This window comes from Cyprinus carpio, chromosome A15 (genome assembly GCF_018340385.1).
Source record: "Cyprinus carpio isolate SPL01 chromosome A15, ASM1834038v1, whole genome shotgun sequence".
NCBI classification, from domain to species: Eukaryota; Metazoa; Chordata; class Actinopteri; order Cypriniformes; family Cyprinidae; genus Cyprinus; species Cyprinus carpio.
Window position 1 is genome coordinate 2355783 of NC_056586.1, and position 21853 is coordinate 2377635.

Consider the following 21853-nt stretch of genomic DNA (forward strand, 5'->3'; position numbering starts at 1 on the left):
AATCCAAGTCGTAGGTTTGTCCGTAACCCAAGGCTCCTCAGATGATCGAGTACTAAATCTTGATGTGACAGTGCCTCATCCTGAGATTGAGCTAATATTAACCAATCGTCCAGGTAATTCAAAATTCTGATGCCTTGGAGCCGCAACAGGGCCAGAGCTGCGTCCATACATTTTGTAAATGTTCAAGGATCCAAAGCTAGTCCGAATGGAAGAACACAAAATTGGTAAGCCTTGCCCTCGAAAGCAAACCTGAGGAACTTCCTGTGTCTCTTGACGATCTGGATGTGAATGTATGCATCCTTTAGATCGATGGTTACAAACCAATCCTTGGATTGGATCTGAGACAGAATGGACTTCATTGTTAGCATCTTGAACTTGCTCACTCTGAGTGCAAGATTTTGACGACGCAAGTCCAAAATTGGACGTAAACCACCATCTTTTTGGGCACAACAAAATATCGGCTGTAAAAGCCTGACTCCATCAGAGTGGGGGGTACCTCTTCTATAGTCCCTTTCTCTAGGAGCGATACAATCTCTTGAGTTAAAATCGAGGCCTCCCCAGGACGTACCGTCGTAGGAAGAACCTCGCTGAAAGGAGGTGGCCCTTTCCAAAATTGAATGGTGTAACCATGTTGAACAGTGCGTAGTACACACTGTGAGACGTCGGGCAAGCGTTTCCATGTGGCCCAATAGTCCGCTAGGGGCTTTAGTCGTGACGTATTCAGCTGATTTTCCTGGATAAGGCCCCAAACCACCTGAGTGGCGGGGGGTTCCATAACAGGAAGACGTCCAGATGTCCTGTCAGGCCGGTCCACCACCCCGAGAGTGGGGACTTTGAAGGCTGTCATAAACGGGCCATGCTCGCATGACCCTTGGACTTTTCCTAGAACTCTGAAGGCTGGAACGCGTAGAGTATCTTTTGAGGGAGTGCTCGTCATAAGGACTCGACCTGAAACTGCCCGAGGTGCAGTATGCGGTGGGACCGTTAAGATTTGTGTCGGGAGGCCACAACGAGAGAGGTGAATATGCTTGTGCGGTTTGTCCCCACTCTCCAAAGGAGGGCCTGGCCTCCGAAGACGAGCAAAGGAATCAGGAACTGGTATTGGAAGCCTGAGATTGAGAGGCCTTGGTGGTCAAACTCAGGTCTAGCCTTTTGCGTTGTCGTGGGTGAGCAGGTGGGCATGACCTAGGGCCCCAGTCTCTGCAAGGGAGTAATCTAGCTGAAGGTTCATGGTGCTGAACCTCGTGAAGGCGCTGCAAGGTAGACGAGCGCGAACGAGCCCCAGGTGGTTGACGCTCTACTTCCCTAGCCCTGCACGGGATGAGCTGACGAAACTGTTGTTTAGCTGCTCTAAACTTTTCCACGACAGTCGTGACTGAATCCCCAAACAAGCCATCTGTCCTTTGTCCTTTTCTTTAATGTCAGTGAGAGTGAGCCAAAGGTGGCGCTCAACTGACACTAAACCTGCCATGGATCTGCCTATTGCGCGAGCCGTGTGCTTGGTAGCCCTAAGCGCCAAGTCAGTAGCTCGTCTGAGTTCTTTAACAGCCTCCGGAGTCAGGCCTTCTCCCTCGTCCAGCCCCCTTAGCACATCTGCTTAATAAGCCTGGAGTACACCCATAGAATGGAGCCCAGACGCGGCTTGTCCTGCGGCCATATAAGATTTCCCCGACCAAGGTGGAAGTGATTTTGCACGGCTTGGATGGTAACAGGGGGCGTGACTTCCAAGACGGAGCCGAGTTCGGCGCGAGATGTGCCACAAGAGTCTCTTCTACGGCCGGCATCGCCGCATATCCATGTTTTGCCATTTTAGAAACCGTGGCGAAATCAGCGGAGGCGGGATTAGTGATACGAGCCGGAAAAGGTTGCTTCCAAGACCTCGAAACCTCGTGATGGAGGTCTTAGAAGAAAGGGAGAGGCCTACGGGCTGAGATGGAGTGCGGCTAGACAGAAATCGATCGTCCAGTTTCGACTGGGCCTGATTTTTCATCGGCTCGCTATCCCACTCTAACCCCAACTTTTCCACAGCACGTGTTACAACGTCTAACAGTTCGCTGTAAGACGGGGAAGTGCGTTTCTCCTGTCCACTCAGAGGGAGAGAACTACACACTTCACCCCAAAAAACCCTCCGAATCGGAGGCCACTGTGGACAGCACGTCTTCGTCACATAGGCCGCAAATTATCATTGAGAAAGACAACGGGATTCCCGTAGCGCTCTTCGAGCGCTTGCACTTGGCCTGGAGAGAGCAAGAGAAAAGGAGAAAACTCCATTGTCTCACCCTCTATGAGTTCCGGCTCGCATACATCGCCCAAAGCGACCGTCTCGTGCGGGCGCCTCTGCAACCGGAGAAACGAGACAGCGGGGGTTAAACGCGGGGCCTACCTTCTTAGAGAAGGCCGCGAGCCTCGTAATACTTTTTAGCCGCAGGCTATCACAGTGCTGACAATCAGAAAGGCTGCTAAGCGCTGCTTGAGCGTGGTGTAGGCCTAAACATTGCACACACCTGTCTTGAGTTTCTCCTCCTGCGATGAACCTGTCACACAGCTCGACGCATCTTCTGTAACTCATCGTGTCGGCTGAAGAGGAGTAAACTGCTCTTATAAGGAAAACAGCTGAGAACATGACGAAAAACGCTTTCCTACGGGCAACAGATGATTTGCTTCCTGAAGGAAATTAAATCTGATGAAATAGCGCACAGCACGCTGATATAGCTCACCTACGTGCGCGTTGGGGCGGTGCTAAGCACTATTCGGCCAACGAATTGGTGTAATGGTATAAGGGCTTCAGACATTCGTCACACTGAAGGTGTTCCCAAAGCGATGACGTCATCACAGCATAGGAGTGAACCTATGAGAGGGAAGGGCTTCAGACATTCGTCACTTTGGTGGTGTTCAGATAGGGTTTGATTGGTCGGGGTGTAGTAGTGGGACTGACTAGAAAACGGGCGCGTTTTTTGAATCTTTTTTGGAAATACACTAAAAATAAGTAAAAGTAATTACATAAAAAAAGCTTAATGTAGGCTTAATATGAAAGATTTATATACATATTTATATATAATCTTCTGTATCCACTACAAACAGATTCTGTGTTTTAGCTAAAGATGTTTTTTTTTTTTTTTTTTTTTGAGATGTTCAGCTAAATACAGTATATCCTCAACATTTATATAGTGTCTCATAATGTTTTTGCTGTCCATCCTCAACCACTCACATGGAAATGTGTAATTATTAGGTCTGAAGACAAACTGTATGTCATTTTACTTCCAAATAATATTGGAAGAGGACTAAAAATGATTATGGGGAAATACTTCTGCAGCTTTATACAGAGAAATAAATGCCAGTTGTTGTTTTTCAGCTTTATTTCTCCATTAAATTTATGATGATATGTTATAATGATGCAGTGATATAATAGTAATGCAGAGTGAGTGTTTTTGGCCATGCAATATAGACTGTGTTATCTTGACTGCACACTTTATAATGCATTCGCTTTATTAATTTGTTTTATTACTTTCTGAAAACAACGTATGTCAAAGTAATAAACTGAAGTCCAAGCATGAAAAAGTAAACTTAAAATTTACTCAAAAATGTGACTTAAAATATACTACAACTTCAGGTTATTTAATAATGTACTTTGAAGGTATACTTTCAATGCATTGTTACAATGATCATTTTAAGCACACAGTTAAACAATATTCATAATGTATAGTTAAGTAAAGTGCAAATAAATATAAAAAATAGAACTTTTCAAGTATATTTTTGTAAAATATATTTTTAGAAAATATACTAAATTACAATTGTTTTAAAGTGTGTTAAAAGTTGTATTGTATCAAGATTTGCATCATGGATGTGCAGCCGAAAAATCTGAAGCAACTGCGTGATGCCATCATGTCAATATGGACCAAAATCTCTGAGGAATGTTTCCAACACCTTGTTGAATCTATGCCACAAATAATTAAGGCAGTTCTCAAGGCAAAAGGGGGTCCAACCCGGTACTAGCGAGGTGTACCTAATAAAGTGGCCAGTGAGTGTATATCCATCAAAAATGGTGCAAACGTTATTACTATATAAAAAAGCTTACTACTAAGGCCTACTGGTAAATTGCTGCTAAAAACTGGTCAAGGAAGTATATAAATCTGAACATTATTTTATTGTCAAAACACTGCACATAAATACTTTTTTTTTTTTTTGCAAACAAATGATGATCACACAGGTCAAAATGTTTTACAACTTTGGAATCTAAACTGGGAATCGATAAGAATTGAAATCAAGAAATGGAATCAGAATCGGAATGGATAAAATTCAAACAATACCCAACCCTAGCCACATGTTGTGAAGTTCACTGATTTATGAGCATTTTATGAACACTGATCAGTTGATGGCAAACTTTAAAAAGATGGTTCTTTGGCGCAACATGCATACCCATGGCCATACTGAGAGAGTATGTTCCAGTTTTCTGAAAAGACTAAAGATTTGTTTTCTTTTCAATGTTTGCTTTGTTTGCCTAAAATGAACCATATCATATCCTTCAACATATCTTTAAAAAATAACTTTGTAACTTTTAAACAAGTATTAAAATGAGTTCAGTTTAGCTGTAGGAGTGTTAAATAAAAAGTAAAGATGATTATCTTCATTCAGTTGTTCTATTTTTATAGGTTTGGTAACATAAAACATAAATCTTAATTCCAAAGATAATACAAGCTAATCAGTGTATTCAGTAGGTTGCATTAGTGGCATATGGTATTGTAAACAACGTGACAATGAAACAATGCATTTACTTTTGATACTTAAGTGCTTTTAAAAGCATGTACTTTCGTATTTTTACTTAAGTAAAAACCTGTCTTCACAACTTTTTCTTGTAGTGGAGTAGTATTTGACCAGTAGTACAGTATCTGTACTTTCACTCAAGTAATGAAGTTGTGTACTCTGCAAGATTATCAACAATCTTGAATATTTTTTCTCTCTAACACATGAGGTGTATTTGTATGTCTTTAATGAGTCATTGTGTTGACTGTAGGTATCAGGAAGTCTCGAGTCTTTAACCGTCTGTCATTATTCGGTCAGTATGGAGCTCAGTCAACTTCATCTTGTGCTCCGTGAGTAATGCTTTCTCTTGATGTATTTCAGTGGATTTTAATTGCTCTTATATTGTGAACAGGATCAAGTGATTTAGTGTTACTGGATTTGTTTTAATTTTTTAAATTTTTTTATTCTGCTTTCAGACTTTCAAATTCAGTTCTAGTCCATGATATATGAGAAAAAAATGAGCTTGAGGGAGTAAGTGTGCAGTTAGTGAAAGAGAAATGCACTCCGTTGTGTTTTGGTCAGTCTGTTTGGTCAGTCAATCGTTTTTTTTTTGTTTTGTTTGTAGAATCAGTTCTGTTGCTTTGTTCAATAGTACACAGTTAGCAAAAGTGTATCTTTATTACTCTGCTTGTGATCAAACTGTCTCTCTGCTATGATGATAAAAAAAAGAAATGAAATGAATTAAGCTAAATATTGATATATGTTTTGGCCTTTTCTTCAGGCTGTGGAAGCATGGAGTGGGTTTGCATTTGGTCACACACTTCTTTCCACGATGCGTTCCTTTTCCTGTTCTTATTCATTTTATTCAATAATTGATCAACAAAACAACAATTAAAATTAAGATACAAATTATACAAAAAATTCATTCACAAAAGGACTTTCCACGAAACAGAACATATGAAGTGGTCAAAAATTGTGTCTGACCCGTTCAATTACTAACGGCGTATTGCCATTCAATTCATTACCACACCCTTTAAGACGTTTACAGATTGCGCAGTTTTTTTTATAATTAACTGATTAGATAAAACAAAACAAACAATATTTAAACATAATATATATATATATATATATATATATATATATAATATATATATATATATATATATATATATATATATATATATATAAAAAACATTTTCTTAAATGGCTACAACATATTTTATTTAGATATTGAAACAAAACTATGTTGTGAACATTTGAGAGTAAAATGGTGTCTTAGAAGCAAAGGAAGAATATAGTCTACCTTTATGTGGCTAATGTAAAATACACAATATCAGCTCCATGTTCACATTCTAGTGAGTTTTTCTCTGTGTTTTAGTGCTGATTTCAAGCATCCACTCTGCACACACTGAAGGTGAGTGAATTTAATCCCTTGTGAAAAAGAAGTGCACTTAAGTACACTTTCGCTGTGTAAAGGGATACTCCACCCCAAAATGAACATTTTTTCATTAATAACTTACCCCCATGTCGTTCTTAACCTGTAAAAGCTCTGTTCGTCTTCAGAATACAATTTAAGATATTTTGGATAAAAAACCGGGAGGCCTGTGACTGTCCCCATAGACCGCCAAATAAATGACAGTGTCAAGGTCCATAAAAGGTATGAAAGTCATTGTCAGAATACTCCATCTGCCATGTGCAAATCAAATCAAAGCTAAATATACATAGAAACAGCGCATCCTTGTGGCACAGCTGATACAGAACAGCATACGCAGATGTATTTAATATTATAAGTAAACACAACTGAGTGCAAAATGATAAGTAAAAAGTTTGCCTTTACTTAAACCATGTAAGTTTTAAAACTTTGCAATTATGTAATCAAGTGATTAATTAAGTGCTGATTGAGCTTTAGTGATGAACAGCTGCTGTTAACAAACAGCATCACCAGCTCCACTTATTAATAACCAGACTGACTTTATTTCTGTCAGACATCTACAGAAGATCTGATTGAGAATTAACTAAGGTTTAGATGTTGATTTATTGTTTCATTTGAAGTAACCATGTTAGAGATCAGTGTTTGCTTTAGTTGGGCTTTTGACCCTTGATTTCTGTCTTAGATTATTTTGTTTTGGATGTTGTAACCATGTGTTTTTGAAACATGTTTGTTATAACCCAAAAAACCCAGAGAAAATATGATCAGGTATTGGTTGTTATACAGCATATTGGTAATGATAATCATCAATTATACAGCTGCTCAGAGTTTCAAAATCTTACTAAATAAGTGTTCTATAGTTAGTTCAGTTGATTACAATGAAAGCCATTCAAAAAGTCAGTGGTTCTTTCATAATCAGTTAATATAAAGGCATTTCCAAACAGTTTGGTCTTCTATGGTGTTTACTAGTCACACACAGACATCAATAATCAGAATATGAACCTCAACAATGGTTACGGAAAAAAAAAAAAAAAAACATGCTGCAATGCATGCTGGGTACAATTGTAGTACAAAAACTCATCCATGGCTCCCAGCATGCTCTGCTGCATTGTTTTTTTTTTTTTTTTTTTTTTATGGTCACCATTGTTGAGGTTCATATGCTGATTATTGATGTCTGTGTGTGACTAAGTGACATCACAGAAAACCAAACTGTTTCGAAAGTTTTTTATATTAACTGATTATTTACTGATTATTATATACACTTTTACAGTAATTAATCCAACTATTTACACAAGACCTATTTCATCAGAGATTAGACTCCAAACAGTTAAATAATTAATGATCATCATCACCAATATACAGTATAACAACCAACATCTAGGTACAGGTTAGATTAAAAAAAAAAAAATGCTAACCTGAATGCAGTGTAAGTTGCTTTGGATAAAAGCAGCTTCTAAGAGTGTGAGTGTGTGTGTATAAACACCTGATGATATTTTCTCTGGGCTTTTGAGTTACAACAAATGGTTACAACAGCCAGAGAAAAAACTAAGACAGAAATCAAGGGTGAAGAACCCAACTAAAGCAAACACTGATCTCTAACATGGTTACTTCAAATGAAACAATAAATCAACATCTAAACCTTAGTTAATTCTCAATAAGATCTTCTGTAGACGTCTGACAGAAATAAAGCCAGTCTGGTTATTAATAAGTGGAGCTGGTGATGCTGTTTGTGGGGTTGTTTTAATCAGATCTTGAGAGATTTAATGTATTTTTATTTCAGTTTATTTTATCTAAGGCTGTGTCTGAAGTCAGTTGTAGTTCTTGTGTTTCTCTTTTCTTCAGTGATTCTGTTTGTTAACAGCAGGTGTTCATCACTAATTCACAATTATCACTCAATTAATCACTTAATTATTTAATTGCAATGTATATCTTCTTTCAGTGAACTCAACTGAATTAAGTTCAGAGTACTCATTAAGATAAAAAAAATGCTAATCTGAATGTACTGTAAGTTGAGTATCTCAAACGGTTTGAGTTAACATAACTTGTCAGGTTTTAGTGAGGCTGTGTCTGAAGTCAGTTGTAGTTCCTTTCTCTCTTTTCTTCAGTGATTCTGTTTGTTAACAGCAGTTGTTCATCACTAATTCTCAATTATCACTCAATTAATCACTTAATTTTTTAATTGCAATGTATATCTTCTTTCAGTGAACTCAACTGACATTAAGTTCAGAGTACTCATAACTGTTAAGTTTTAAAACTTAAATGGTTTAAGGCAATCGGTTTCCTCAAACGGTTTGAGTAAACCCAACTTGTCATGTTTTTTAAGGATATTTGTTTACACAAAAGGTTTGAGTTACGTTACTTGTCGGGTTTTACAGTGTGTTAGTTTTAAAACTTAAATGGTTTAAGGCAATCTGTTTCCTTAAACGGTTTGAGTAAACCTAACTTGTCAGGTTTTTAAGGATATCTGTTTACTCAAACGGTTTGAGTTAAGTTACTTGTCGGGTTTTACAGTGTACAAAGGAATTGTTGAATAAAGTTATTTTTGTTTTCTATGCATAAATGCATATTATTTGTACTTAATTTCAAATATATTAGTTTAAAATGACATTAATTGCAATTAGTTGAACTTTTGAGTGATATTTTTGAACCACTTAAGTGGGATTTTAGTATATTTTATGTGTACTTTGAAATATGGTAAATATGTACTTCTGAATATGCAATTAATGTGTACTAAAATATACTTCAATGTCATATCTCTGGCAATGAAGTTGAAATTTAGTATATTTAAATAAAAAAATTAAAAAATCTCTTACAAATTAATTATGAGTGTCTTTGAAACACACAAGCAATATACTATAAATTTATTATTTTTGAGTAAAAATATGCAAATTTTTTCCTAATGCTGAATCAGCTTTTCAAAGTCATTACAATAAATACATAACTTCAATGACAGACAGAGACAAATTATTAATAATTCAAACAGTGTTTATTTAAACCTCAAATGGTTTTAGTATTGCAAATCATAAAATGCACCAACCATGTTCTTAAATAAAAAGAACGCTGAAAGAAACAAACATAAAGAAAATAAAAAAAAATTGTAACAGCAGCAACACACAAACTTCACTTTATTGCTGAATTTTCTTTTTCTTTTTTTTTTTTTTGAGACTTTATTTCAAACATGTGAAAAAATACAATAAAACAAAACAAAAACAATACAACACAATCGTTACCTAACAAGATGGCGGCGCATCCACACGCAGCGGCTTCTCTCACTCCCGTCAGAACAGTGTTTTCGTGTTTTTTGTCTTGTGAGTCGCAGTGTTTTTGTATGTCTTCATCGCGTCTACCTGTCTTAAAGCACGCATACAGTCGTGAGTTTATGCCTATGTTGGCAGTAGTGTTGCCTAAAGTAGTGTTGACTAAATATCATCGTCAACGAACCTTTATCACGTGACGAAAACGAGACGAGACGCAACGTAAATGCTGGTCATGTGCCGACACCTATAATTAAATGTATAATGCAATATTGTTGACGAATAAAAACGAGACTAAATGTGGTTAACAAAATAAAAACTATGCTAAAATGTCTCCGTTTTCGCTGATGAAAACGAGACGAAACGAAATGTTATAACGTTATTTCGTCTCGTTTAGTCTCGTTTTTATTATTATTTTGCAGTATTTCTGTTTCCTGTGTCTCACTTCAGGGCTGCATCAGGTCGCACTGCGCAGATGCGACCGACCTCACTTCCTCGCGGGATTATTATGAAGATGACAACAAACAAAATTTAGCGGGAAATATACTTTCGCCTGGCTCCGTTGACTGCGCGCGCATCTTCCAAAATGGACGAGGCTTTTATACTTGTCACGTTCGCCGTTGTACTGTTCTTTGAAACGACAGGAGAGCGACGAGGAGTAATTGTCCTCTAAAACCGTCGGGAATCACCTGTGAGAAGTTATTTGCCAGTACAAGTCTTGTGATGAATGAGTTGATGAATGAATCATTTCTTTATGTACAAACTTAAAACAATCTTAAACTATTGGCTGTATTTCGCATCAAACACAAGACAACTTTAAGCAAATAGTGTATAATTAATATCTAAATGAATTCTAATTTTATACAATAAAAATAAAGCGTACTTCAAATAAGAAGCCTTGGACAAACTATGCAAAAAAAATTTCCCCCTTCACCTTATGGAGTTTGGTTGAGCATAACCAAACATATAACAACCACAAAAAAAAAAGATAAATAATAATAATAATAATAATAATAAAAACAATACATAAATAGGAAAACAATACAACAAAATGGGCTTTTAAATTAAATTATACAATTCCAACAGAGAAGTCAACTTAAGGGCTTTTTTATTCTTAAGTTTTAAGGATTTATATAAGAGTTTTAGCTCGTTACACCAATGGATAAAGTTGGGTTTAGATTTAAACCATCTACATTTGTGAATAAAAATTTCCCAAAACATATCAGAGAATTGAGAACAAATTCAAAATCTTTGTTTTCATGAAAAATACCAAACCTGACTACCTTCACATTGAATGGTGGGAATTTAACATCTTTGGAACATAACCAGTTTTGCATCTCCCTCCATATTAAACTGCTTTTGTTTCACACAAACGCCGGCACAGACGTGCATGTTCGGCTAGAATTAGCCTGAACTCGTGCATGTTCGGATGCGGAGCTATGTGGAAAGTTAAAAAAAAAAAATGCTTTGCACTCCGCCACAAGAAATTAGTTTGCGTGCACTCAAAGCGAACTTCGGCAACACCGCGATGACGTCATATTTTCCGCGCCCACCCAAGCGAACTTGCGGACTTGTCGAGTATAAATATGCCTTGACACAGAGAAAGGGACGGATGGCCGGCCAGCTGGGGTTCATCTTTGGGAGAAAAATTTGCAGATTTTTATTTATTTATTTATTTTATTTAAATTTATGTGTGTGTACTTCTAACATGTTTGGTTGGTAAAATAAATGTTGTAAATTCAAATCAGAGCATCTTCCATGTCTGGAATGGATGTATTCTTGAGTCTATAAGGTAACAATAATATAATAAGATAACCTTGTTTGAAATGGGTTTGGCTAAAAGAAAATGATGGTTTTGTCTATACTACTAGGTACTTTTAGTATATTGACTGGGTTAAATATAATTGCATTACTAAAAAGTCATCAGTTTTTGTTTGATAAAAACTAGACTAAAATGTCATCAGTTTTTATCGACTAAAACTAGACTAAAATGTCATCAGTTTTCGTCGACTAAAACTAGACTAGACTAAAAAGAGTATGAACGTGACTAAAACTAATAAAAACTAAAATGACAGCTTCACACAAAGCCTAGACTAAAACTAAAATTTAAACAGGCCGCCAAAAACAACACTAGTTGGCAGAACCACTTTTTTAGAGTTAAACTCCATGCACACTGAAGAGCTGTGGGATCTCGGCCTGCTCCGGAGGCCTTCACCATCACCGACCCCCACTACTGCATCTCGCCCACAGCGGAGGTGCCACAAGTGGCGTGAGAGGAAGCAGAAGAGGGGTAAGCACAGAGGTATCCGGGCTAGGCTAACAGCTAACCCACACAAGCCAGCTTTCCCCACCATCGTACTGGCTAATGTACACTCTTTGGACAATAAACTGGAATACATCCGATTACTACGCTCAACTCAGAGGACTGTAAGAGACTGATATGTTTTTGTGTTCACGGAAACATGGCTTAGCAACAGCGTTCCAGACTGCGCCATCCAGCTCGACCAGCTGACATGCTATCTAGTGGACAGAGTCCTCGTCGCGGGAGGTAAATCACGGGGCGACGGGCTTTGTGTTTACATCAATGATGCGTGGTGCCACGATGCTGTTGTGGTCTGCAAACACTGTTACCCCTTGTGGAGTTTATGATTATTAAGTGCCGGCCGTTCTATCTACCGAGGGAATATACAGCCATACTGCTCGTTGCTGTTTACACTCCTCCCTGCTCCAACATCAACAACAGGAGTAAGGCACTGAATGAACTGTAACAGCACATCAGTGAGCAGCAGACAGCCCACCCTGATGCTTTTCTCATCTTGGCTGAGGATTTCAACCACACAGACTTAAAGAGTGTGTTCCCAAAAATACACCAACACATTAACTTTCCAACAAGAGGTAAAAACATTTTGGATTTTATTTACAGCACCCAGAAAGGAGCATACAAAGCCCTCCCCCTCCCCCACCTTTTTGCCTCAGACCACATCACTGTCATGCTAATGCCTGCATACAGACTGCTCATTTAAGTCACCAAACCAGTTCACAAACAGATACAAGTGTGGCCTGAAGGGTCATCAGAGGCTCTTCAAGACTGTTAAGCAGGCTGCCACATAAAATAACTCCACAGACCTCCAAGAGTACTCAGAGACTGCCACTGCCTACATCACCAAGTGTAATGATGATGTAACTCTCACAAAGACCATCACTGTCCGGGCCAACCAGAAGCCGTGGATGAAGGGGGAGGTCTACAGACTACAGCTGGAGATGCTGGAGATGAGGGGGGCCTGAAGACAGCCAGGGCCAACCTATCCCGTGGCATCAGAGAGAATAAGAGACAGTACTCCAGGAGGATAGCCCATCGATTCAGCGACAGCAGAGACACTCGGAGCCTGTGGCAGGGGATACAGACCATTACGGACTACAAGCCCCCACCGCGGACCTGTGACAGCACCATCTCCCTGCTGAATGCCTACTTCACTCGCTTTGAGGCACAAAACAGCACCACTGCACAGAAGACTCCACCTCCTCCTGGCGACCACGCAAAGCTCCGGGTCCTGACAACATTTCTAGGCGTGTACTGAGAGACTGTGCAGTGGAACTCTCTGATGTCTACACAGACATTTTCAACATCTCGCTTAGTCAGGCTGTTGTTCTCACATGCTTTAAAGCTACCACCATCATTTCAGTCCCGAAGAAGCTGTCTCCATCCTGCTTCAATGACTACCGTCCTGTTGCACTAACCCCTATACCCATGAAGTGCTTTGAACTAGAGGTCTTCATGGGTCCAAAAATTTGTGCCCGAACCCGAAAAAGACCCGTAATGTACTACACCGAACCGACCCGGACCCGTCTGTTATTTCAAAAGCTGGACCCGGACCCGTGTAGTTCCGAGAAATGCCTACCCGGACCCGACCCAGAACCGTCTACTATTTGAAAGCTGGACCCGAACCCGCCAGGAAGAAACAAACCCGACTGGACCCGATTGTCACATATTCCACCTTAAATTGCTATTACAAGTCAATAAACCTGTTGCGAAAAATACAACTTTTTGTCTTACCTAATTTAAGGAGCTGTAGTCTCTCTTTCTTGTACCTGACTGCCTGTGATGCATTACAATCCTCAGACAAGAAAGTTATCCATGTTATTCCTCTCGTTATTCCAAGTCCAAGCTTAATCCACTCATTATTTTAGCTTCAAAAGTCCACTTGATGTCACGGTGTCGGATGACAAATGCAACTGTGCACATGTAACGTTACATTCTGACTCGAGTTAACTCGCATAATAACTTCGACTGTTTGCCCTTTTGAACTATAATAACGACTGTTCGTTCAGTGCCATGGCCACTGACATTATTTATTTGCTATCATCTCTGTGCTCTCTGCTCTGCATCGAGTCTGAATCTGACCACTAAAACTTTAAGATTAAACGGTTCATTTATATTATTATAAAAATGGGAGAAAATGTAAAGTGTGGTTTGGTGGTCAAAGTCATTGTGTCCCTCACTGGTTGCCATAGAAACATGACACGTGCTTGAGACTGCACATGCGTGCTCGCTGGATCAACCTAAAATATGCTTTTTAACGCAATTTTGAGCGTCATAGAAAACATTCGTGTGACAGTTCACCTCAGATTTTGTTGCTGATTTGAAATATATTAAATATGAGTGTGTCAAGTCTGCAAGCATTATTACCATGCGTGCACTTGCATTAACTCTGCGCGCTTTGATTCTAACGGCAGTGAGAGAGAGATCGCTTTTTTTTTTACACTTTTCTTTTCCTAATTTTACAAGTTGCAAGTTACAAAAAACACAAGCAGTGTCTGATCACGGCCGGGTGTTCTCCGAGTCCGATGACTCCGATCGCACGGGTATTACACACAATGTTAAACAGACCCGGAACCCGATGTAATAGATTCGGACCTGACCCGGACCCAGCTGATCATTTAAAATATAGACCCGAACCCGTACGGGTCCCGGGTCGGGTCCCGGGTCGACGGGTCTCGGGTGCACTGTGAAGACCTACTTTGAACGGCTAGTCATGCACCACATCAGGTCTGCCCTCCCCCCCTCCCTGGACCCCTTCCAGTTTGCATATCGGTCCAACCGCTCGACCGATGATGCCATCGCCACTACCCTTCACTCAGCACTCACACATCTAGAGAAAAAAGACTTGTACGTCAGAATGCTGTTCATAGACTTCAGTTCAGCATTCAGTACAATCAAACCTCAACAGCTCATTAACAAACTGGTCCAGCTGGGGCTCAACACTTCGCTGTGCAGCTGGCTGTTAGACTTTCAGACTGGAAGACCTCAGGTAGTACGGGTCGGCAGGAACACATCCAGCACCATCACACTGAACACTGGGGGTCCCCAAGGGTGTGTGCTGAGCCCCCTCCTCTTCACTCTGCTGACCCACGACTGCACACCTTCACACAACTCCTATCTCTTTATTAAGTTTGCAGATGACACGACTGTGGTAGGTCTCATTAGCAACAGAGATGAGACAAACTACAGGAGCGAGGTGAGCCGCCTGGCTGGGTGGTGCAGTGACAACAATCTCTCTCTGAACGTGGAGAAGACGAAGAAGATTGTTGTTGACTTCAGGAGAGTGCACACTCAGCATGCTCCTCTGACCATCAACGGTGCAACTGCGGAGAGAGTGAGCAGCACCAAGTTCCTGGGTGTGCACATTTCAGAGGACCTCTCCTGGACCGACAACACCGCAGCACTGGCCAAGAAATCACAGCAGCATCTCTACTTCCTCCGCAAACTGAGAAGAGCCAGACCCCCGGCCCCCATCATGTGTACCTTCTACAGAGGCACCATCGGGAGCATTCTGTCGAGCTGCATCACTGTGTGGTATGGCGCCTGCAACGCGTCCTGCTGGAAGACTCTACAACCAACCTGTCCTCCAACTAATACGCTCGTATTGGTCGTTTTTCCAAATCCCTGAAATACGACCCATCAGAGCGTATACTACAATTGCGCCCCTATCGGCAAAAGGTCGTTTTCATATTAATGTTTTGTACTCTTTTATTTGCACTGTGATTTGCGTTTCGTGTAGCTCAGTTGGTAGATTATTGCGTTATACCTTGATATGCAATCATGCTATCATGGGTTAGATCCCAGAGAACGGACGTGCACGTAAAATGTATATACTCAATAAATCATAATTTAGCATGATTTCTGTTAGGGTTAGGTTAAGGGGGTGGGGTTAGGTGTGGTCATTCGAACAGTCTTTTTTCAATAAGCCACCTAGTAAAATATGTACAAATTACTGTGAGATCGGTGTAAAAAGTACACACATTGCATTTAAATAAACGTGCGTTTTGATTGGTAATGACGTTATACGTCATTTCATGACGACAGACGCAACGCGATACTGTCATTATTTTTACGCCCGCTAGAGGCCGCTTAACTTAAAAACGTAAATATAGGTCATAATAAGGTGCTTGCACAAACGACGTATATGGTTGTTTTTTGTTGGAGGACAGGCTCCTACAACGCATAGTGAGAGCAGCTGAGAAGATTATTGATTGTCTCTCTCCCCTACCTCCAGGACATTTTTGGAACTCGTCTCACCCGTAAAGCCCTCTGCATCGCAGGTGATCCCACTAACCTGTCACACAGCTTCTTCAGTCTGCTGACATCAGAGAGGAGACTGCGGAGTCTCCAGGACAGGACCAGCAGACTGAAGGACAGCTTCATTCATCAGGCTGTCAGAAAGCTGAACCCAGGCACCACTGAACTCTGAACCTCAGTCCCCCCCCCCACAACCAGCTCCCATTAACACACTGGGACCTGCATCAGACACTTTGCACAGCATTGGTCTGCTCACTACCTCATTCAGCAGTTAAATGACCTAATTCAACTACCTCTTCTGTCAGTTTAAATAAAGAACTGCTCTCTGAGATTTTTGACACTTTAATCAGACTGAATAAGCTCTTTTGCACTACAATCATTATATCTGCATTGTTTACTTCACTGGTTTGCACTATCTGCCATGTGCTGCCTGGTTTGGAAACAGCACCGCTGGCAACCGCAAAGCTCAGCAAAGGATCGTGTGAACTGCCCGCCACATTGTTGGAGGTGAGCTTCCCTCCCTCCAGGACATCTAGACCAGGCGGTGTGTAAGGAAAGCCCGGAAGATCATCAGTGGCTCCAGCTACCCGTCCCACAGACTGCTCTCTCTGCTGCCATCAGGGAGACATCTCCGCAGCATCCTATCCCGCACTAGCCAACTGAGGGATAGCTTTTTCCCTCAGGCTATCAGACTAATGAACAGTCAAAACTAATACACCCTACAGCATACTCCCACAATATGGTATGCCACACACTGCACTTTAACGTCAACAGTTCAACACTGGACTATACATACACACTGCATTTAAAACAATAATCTATCTGCTACCACTGGATACCATCCAATGCACATCCATGCCATTTTGTGTATCCAGTTAATGTATAATCTGTTGCACCTTAGCATATCTTTATGCGTATATATGTCTACATAATGTAGAATGTAAACATACTGTGTATAGTGTATAATCTGTATGTATGTACATATTGCGTAATGTGTAGTGCTAACTGTAAGTATGTCTAATAGTACACTGTGTGTACTGACTATATGTATGTGCATATTTGCACATTGTCATCTGTTGAAGTCTGTATGGTTATATGTAAATTGTTTCTGCAATTTCTGCAGCACGCTCCCAAGAATTTCACTCACCAAGGCACATGTTCTGTGGTGATGTGACAATAAAAGTGACGACTTGAAGTGACTTGTGGTGTACTGTACATGTGGAAGAATTGGCAATTAAGCAGACTTGACTTGACAAAACAAAAAATGTTACAATTCTATAAAGAATTGGCCGCTCAGACATCAAATGTACTTGTGTGTGGAAACTAGGGTTGTAACGATAATTTAATTAATTTATGCATTTAGCAGACACTTTTATCCAAAGCGACTCACAATGCATTCAGGCTATACATTTTTTTTTTTTTTACCAGTATGTGAGATCAAACCCACAACCTTTTGTGCCGCTAGCACAATGCTCTACCACTGTGCCACAGGAACACTATACTGGTATGACGCTTTATCACGGTTTGAACATGCATTATCCTGTATATTAAACCCATACTACTTAATAAAATGAACATCATGATTAGCAGTGAGGAACTGTATCAGTACATCATGTCAATATTGCTTCCAGTCAAACATACAGTATACAACAGAAGTGAGTACACCCATGTAGTATCACTTTAAATCACGATACAACACTATTGAAGTTGAAATGTATAGTATTTATAGTACAGATCAGGCTAAATTGTAATGTAGACATGCATTTTCTGTAAAGCTGCTTTGAGAAGTTAGTGTACTCTAAATGAGGGCATAAAGTGCAAAAACAGCACCAGTGCACTGACCCTAGACTTGGCTGACATCACCTATTCTTCTTCAAAGACAATCAAAACATCCAGTGGCTTCCCTCGTGACATTTCCTCTTCCTCCTTAACAGCAATAAGGAGGCTGCCTTCTGCACCCGGTCAGGCTCCTTTTTCTAAATGCATTAAAAAAGTCTTAGTATGTGTCTCAACAAATCATAAATTTAACCCTTGTGTGGAAAGACATATTTAAAATGTCATAAATGAAAAATAAAAGTGTGAAGGATCAGAGTAGTGTTTATTCAGTAGGGCGTGTGCCCATTTAAAACCTTGTAGTACTTTTCAAAAACCTCTAATAATTTTCACAACATGTCTTCCAGAGCTGATGGTCAACTTGATTTAATTTGGAAAAACTTTCAAGAGTGTATCAGCTGAATGTTCTTGAGCTTCAATTGCATGGATTTATTAATAAAACATCCAAATAAATATAATTTAATAAATAAATATATAATAAATCAACACACCTTTATACAAACCCAAAGCAGCTTTAAGATAAAAGCAAGTGGAAATATAGTACAAAAGACCATTTTGTAATCCATATTAAGAAAGTCTACTATAACTAGAACTTTCAAGACCCAACTCATATTCTTCTGAAGCATAATAACTGAAAATGGTGGCACACTACATTACATCAAACATCACTGATCCTTGGATATCATGATGTCATTCATGTGGTGTGAAAGAACCAGTGTTTGTCTGGGCTGTGTATGCATGAGTTGATCAATGTTCAGATTTAAATTTCATTCTAAAATATTGTACTGCTTCAGAAGACACATTTGTGCTGCTACAGTTGCAAAACTAGGAATTCATCCGAAAATGAAAAAAATATCTTTAAAAAACCTTTCAGAAAGTGATGGTTTACATCTCGCATAACACTAAAACCCATCAATTAAATCAATGTGAATTCTACTTGACTTACTTCACTTTAGGCTCGTAGTATTGCAGCCATCTTGTTTCCTTTGACATCCCAGCACTCCACGCTGCCTTTGCTCTGAAAACATGATTTTAAAAACATATGTTAGTATGAGTTATGAATTAAAAAACGCGAGGCACAAATGTAAGTCTGAAATGGTAAATAACGTTAGCAAAACGAGCCGCTTTGTTTACTGGGGCTTCGCCTGCATTAGTACACTTAATTAGCATCACATGGATATGCTAGATGAAACTGACGAAGCGGATTATAAATAACGATAAAAAAAAGTTAAAAGTTATTGTAATACAGTGAATGGGTGGGTTTGTCTTACCTGTTGCTTTAGTTTCTCCACGGCGCGAGTGTTGGTTATCTGTTGCCGTAAAGTTGTTTTTATATTGGACATTCATCAAAAGTTAAGGACTATCTCAAAAGTGCAATATAAAAAAAAGGTATCATGAAAAACATTTGAAAAAACAATGTGAAGCTCGTGCAAAAGTAATTTATTTATGTGTAACACGTGGAGTAGTACAAAAGTGTGATTTCAAATAAATGACGATGACATAAATGGCTTATTCACTAGTAACTATTACATTGTTATGACATTGTTTTTTAACATTTTCTTCAGAAAATAGCATTAATGATGTTACAGGACATGTAAAATATTTCTAAACACCTCCAACAAATATTGCACTGTTTTCTGTCAAAAACTATGTATTTAAGTGTTTTTGATACATTTCTGAATTGTTATAATGTAAACCTATTTGACATGACATGACATGACGTGACATACAGCCAAGTATGGTGACCCATACTCAGAATTCGTGCTCTGCATTTAACCCATCCAAAGTGCACACACACAGCAGTGAACACACACATACACACACTGTGAACACACACCCGGAGCAGTGGGAAGCCATTTATGCTGTGGTGCCCGGGGAGCAGTTGGGGGTACGGTGACTTGCTCAAGGGCACCTCAGTTATGGTATTGCCGGCCCGAGACTCAAACCCACAACCTTAGGGTTAGGAGTTAAACTCTCTAACCACTAGGCCACGACTATTTAACATCCTGATCATGAAAATAAAATGTTCACAAACATTTGTTACACGATACATACATTTGTTTTTGAAAAAAATGTCTTTGTTGATTTTATAATGATTTTGTAAATATTCAAATCTATTTAACTTCCTGGTCATGTGACCCAGTGTTGCCACACCCCCTATAATAGCTTCCCAAATATTTCTCACACATGGTACACCAAGTTGTTTCTAGGAATTTGTCTTTGTTTATTTTACAACAGTTAAAACATTGAAATATATTTAACTTTCTGATCTTGTGAATCAGTGTTGCAACACCTGATGTAACATCTTCACAAACATTACTCAAACATGGTACATTCAATTTTTTTCTGGAAATTTGTCTGCTGATTTTAAAATAATTTTTAAAATATTTAAATCTATTTAACTTCCTGGTCATGTGACGCAGTGTTGCCACGCCCCCTATAATATCTTCACAAATATTTTTCACGCATGGTAAACAACTTAGTTTCAGGAAATTTGTCTTTGCTGATTTTATAATAATTTTTGAAATATTCAAATCTATTTAACTTCCTGGTCATGTGACCCAGTGTTGCCACGCCCCCTATAATATCTTCCAAAACATTTGTCACGCATGGTACACAACTTTGTTTCAGGTAATTTGTCTTTGCTGATTTTGATCTATTTTGAAATATTTAAATCTATTTACTTCCTGGTCATGTGACCCAGTGTTATTTTATTCTTCCAAAATACAATCTTCCAAAACATTTGTCACGCATGGTACACATTTGTTTATTTTACAACAGTTAAAACATTGAAATATATTTAACTTCCTGGTCATGACGCAGTGTTGCCACACCCGCTATAATATCTTCCAAAACATTTGTCACACGGTACACAACTTTGTTTCAGGAAATTTGTCTTTGTTGATTTTATAATAATTTTTTTTTAAATATTTAAATCTGTTTAATTTCCTGGTCATGTGACCCAGTGTTGGCACGCCCCCTATAATATCTTTCACAAATAGTTTCACACATGGTACACAACTTTGTTTCAGGAAATTTGTCTTTGTTGATTTTATAATAATTTTTTTTTAAGTAATGTGACCCAGTGTTGCCAAATCTATCTTCCAAAACATTTGTCACGCATGGTTCACAACTTTGTTTCAGGAAATTTGTCTTTGTTGATTTTATAATAATTTTTTTTTTAAATATTTAAATCTATTTAACTTCCTGGTCATGTGACCCAGTGTAATGTCTTTAATAACATTACTGAGGCATGGTACATGCAGGTAGTTTTGACAAGATGTATTTGTTGATTTTATAATTATTATTATTATTATTATTATTTATTTTTTTGCAGTCTATATAACTTCCTGGAAATGTGACCCGATGATGTCACACCAGTTGTAATATCTACACACACATCTGACACACATCTTACATGACTTGGTTTTTGGAAATAAGATTTTGTGTATTTTTGGTGAATTTTTGAAATATTCAAATCTATATATTTTTGTGTTTTTTTGAAATATTCAAATCTATATATAATATTGTATTCATAAACATTTGTCAAACACATCTCATGCAGTTGTTTGTGGAAATATGTCTGTGGTTATTTTGAAATAGTTTTTTTTCCTTCAGTTATTTGTATATATAAATACTACATATAGGCTTTTAGTATTTTAAAATCTAATGCAGACTATACGTTGAGCAAAATTTAATCTCATGCACGTGCGCATTAATGTAAGGTCCTTAAACTTATGTTTCCTCTCACACACACACACACACACTATATATATATATATATATATATATATATATATATATATAGTATATATATTCTATAGACATATATGACACCACTGACAATTCTAACTTGCATTTTGAATTATTATTTGAGTTATCCTTTGACATTGAGTCTTTTATTTTATTTTAGAATTCTAAGTATTTTCAACTTGACAAATTTAGTTATTTGAACTTAGAAAGATTAGCAAAGACTGTGTTCATTTAACTTAAATGTTTGAGTTTTAGTCTGACTTTGTT

At 38.6% G+C, this 21853-nt stretch overlaps 2 protein-coding genes across 3 annotated transcripts in view; both read left to right on the plus strand.

Moving 5' to 3' along the window:
• Positions 1-21853, plus strand: part of LOC109100436 (immunoglobulin superfamily member 1-like) — a gene marked incomplete at its 5' end in the record, with an annotated part of 56255 nt that overhangs the window by 20477 nt on the left and 13925 nt on the right. The window lies entirely within an intron of this gene.
• Positions 1-21853, plus strand: part of LOC109112509 (natural cytotoxicity triggering receptor 1-like) — a 33467-nt gene that overhangs the window by 4243 nt on the left and 7371 nt on the right. For both annotated transcript variants that reach the window (XM_042770787.1, XM_042770788.1), the window contains 2 exons: positions 5012-5090; positions 6119-6154. In XM_042770787.1, coding sequence (XP_042626721.1) covers positions 5060-5090; positions 6119-6154 — 67 coding nt within the window. In that variant the 5' untranslated portion in view covers positions 5012-5059. The remainder of the gene's footprint in view (positions 1-5011; positions 5091-6118; positions 6155-21853) is intronic.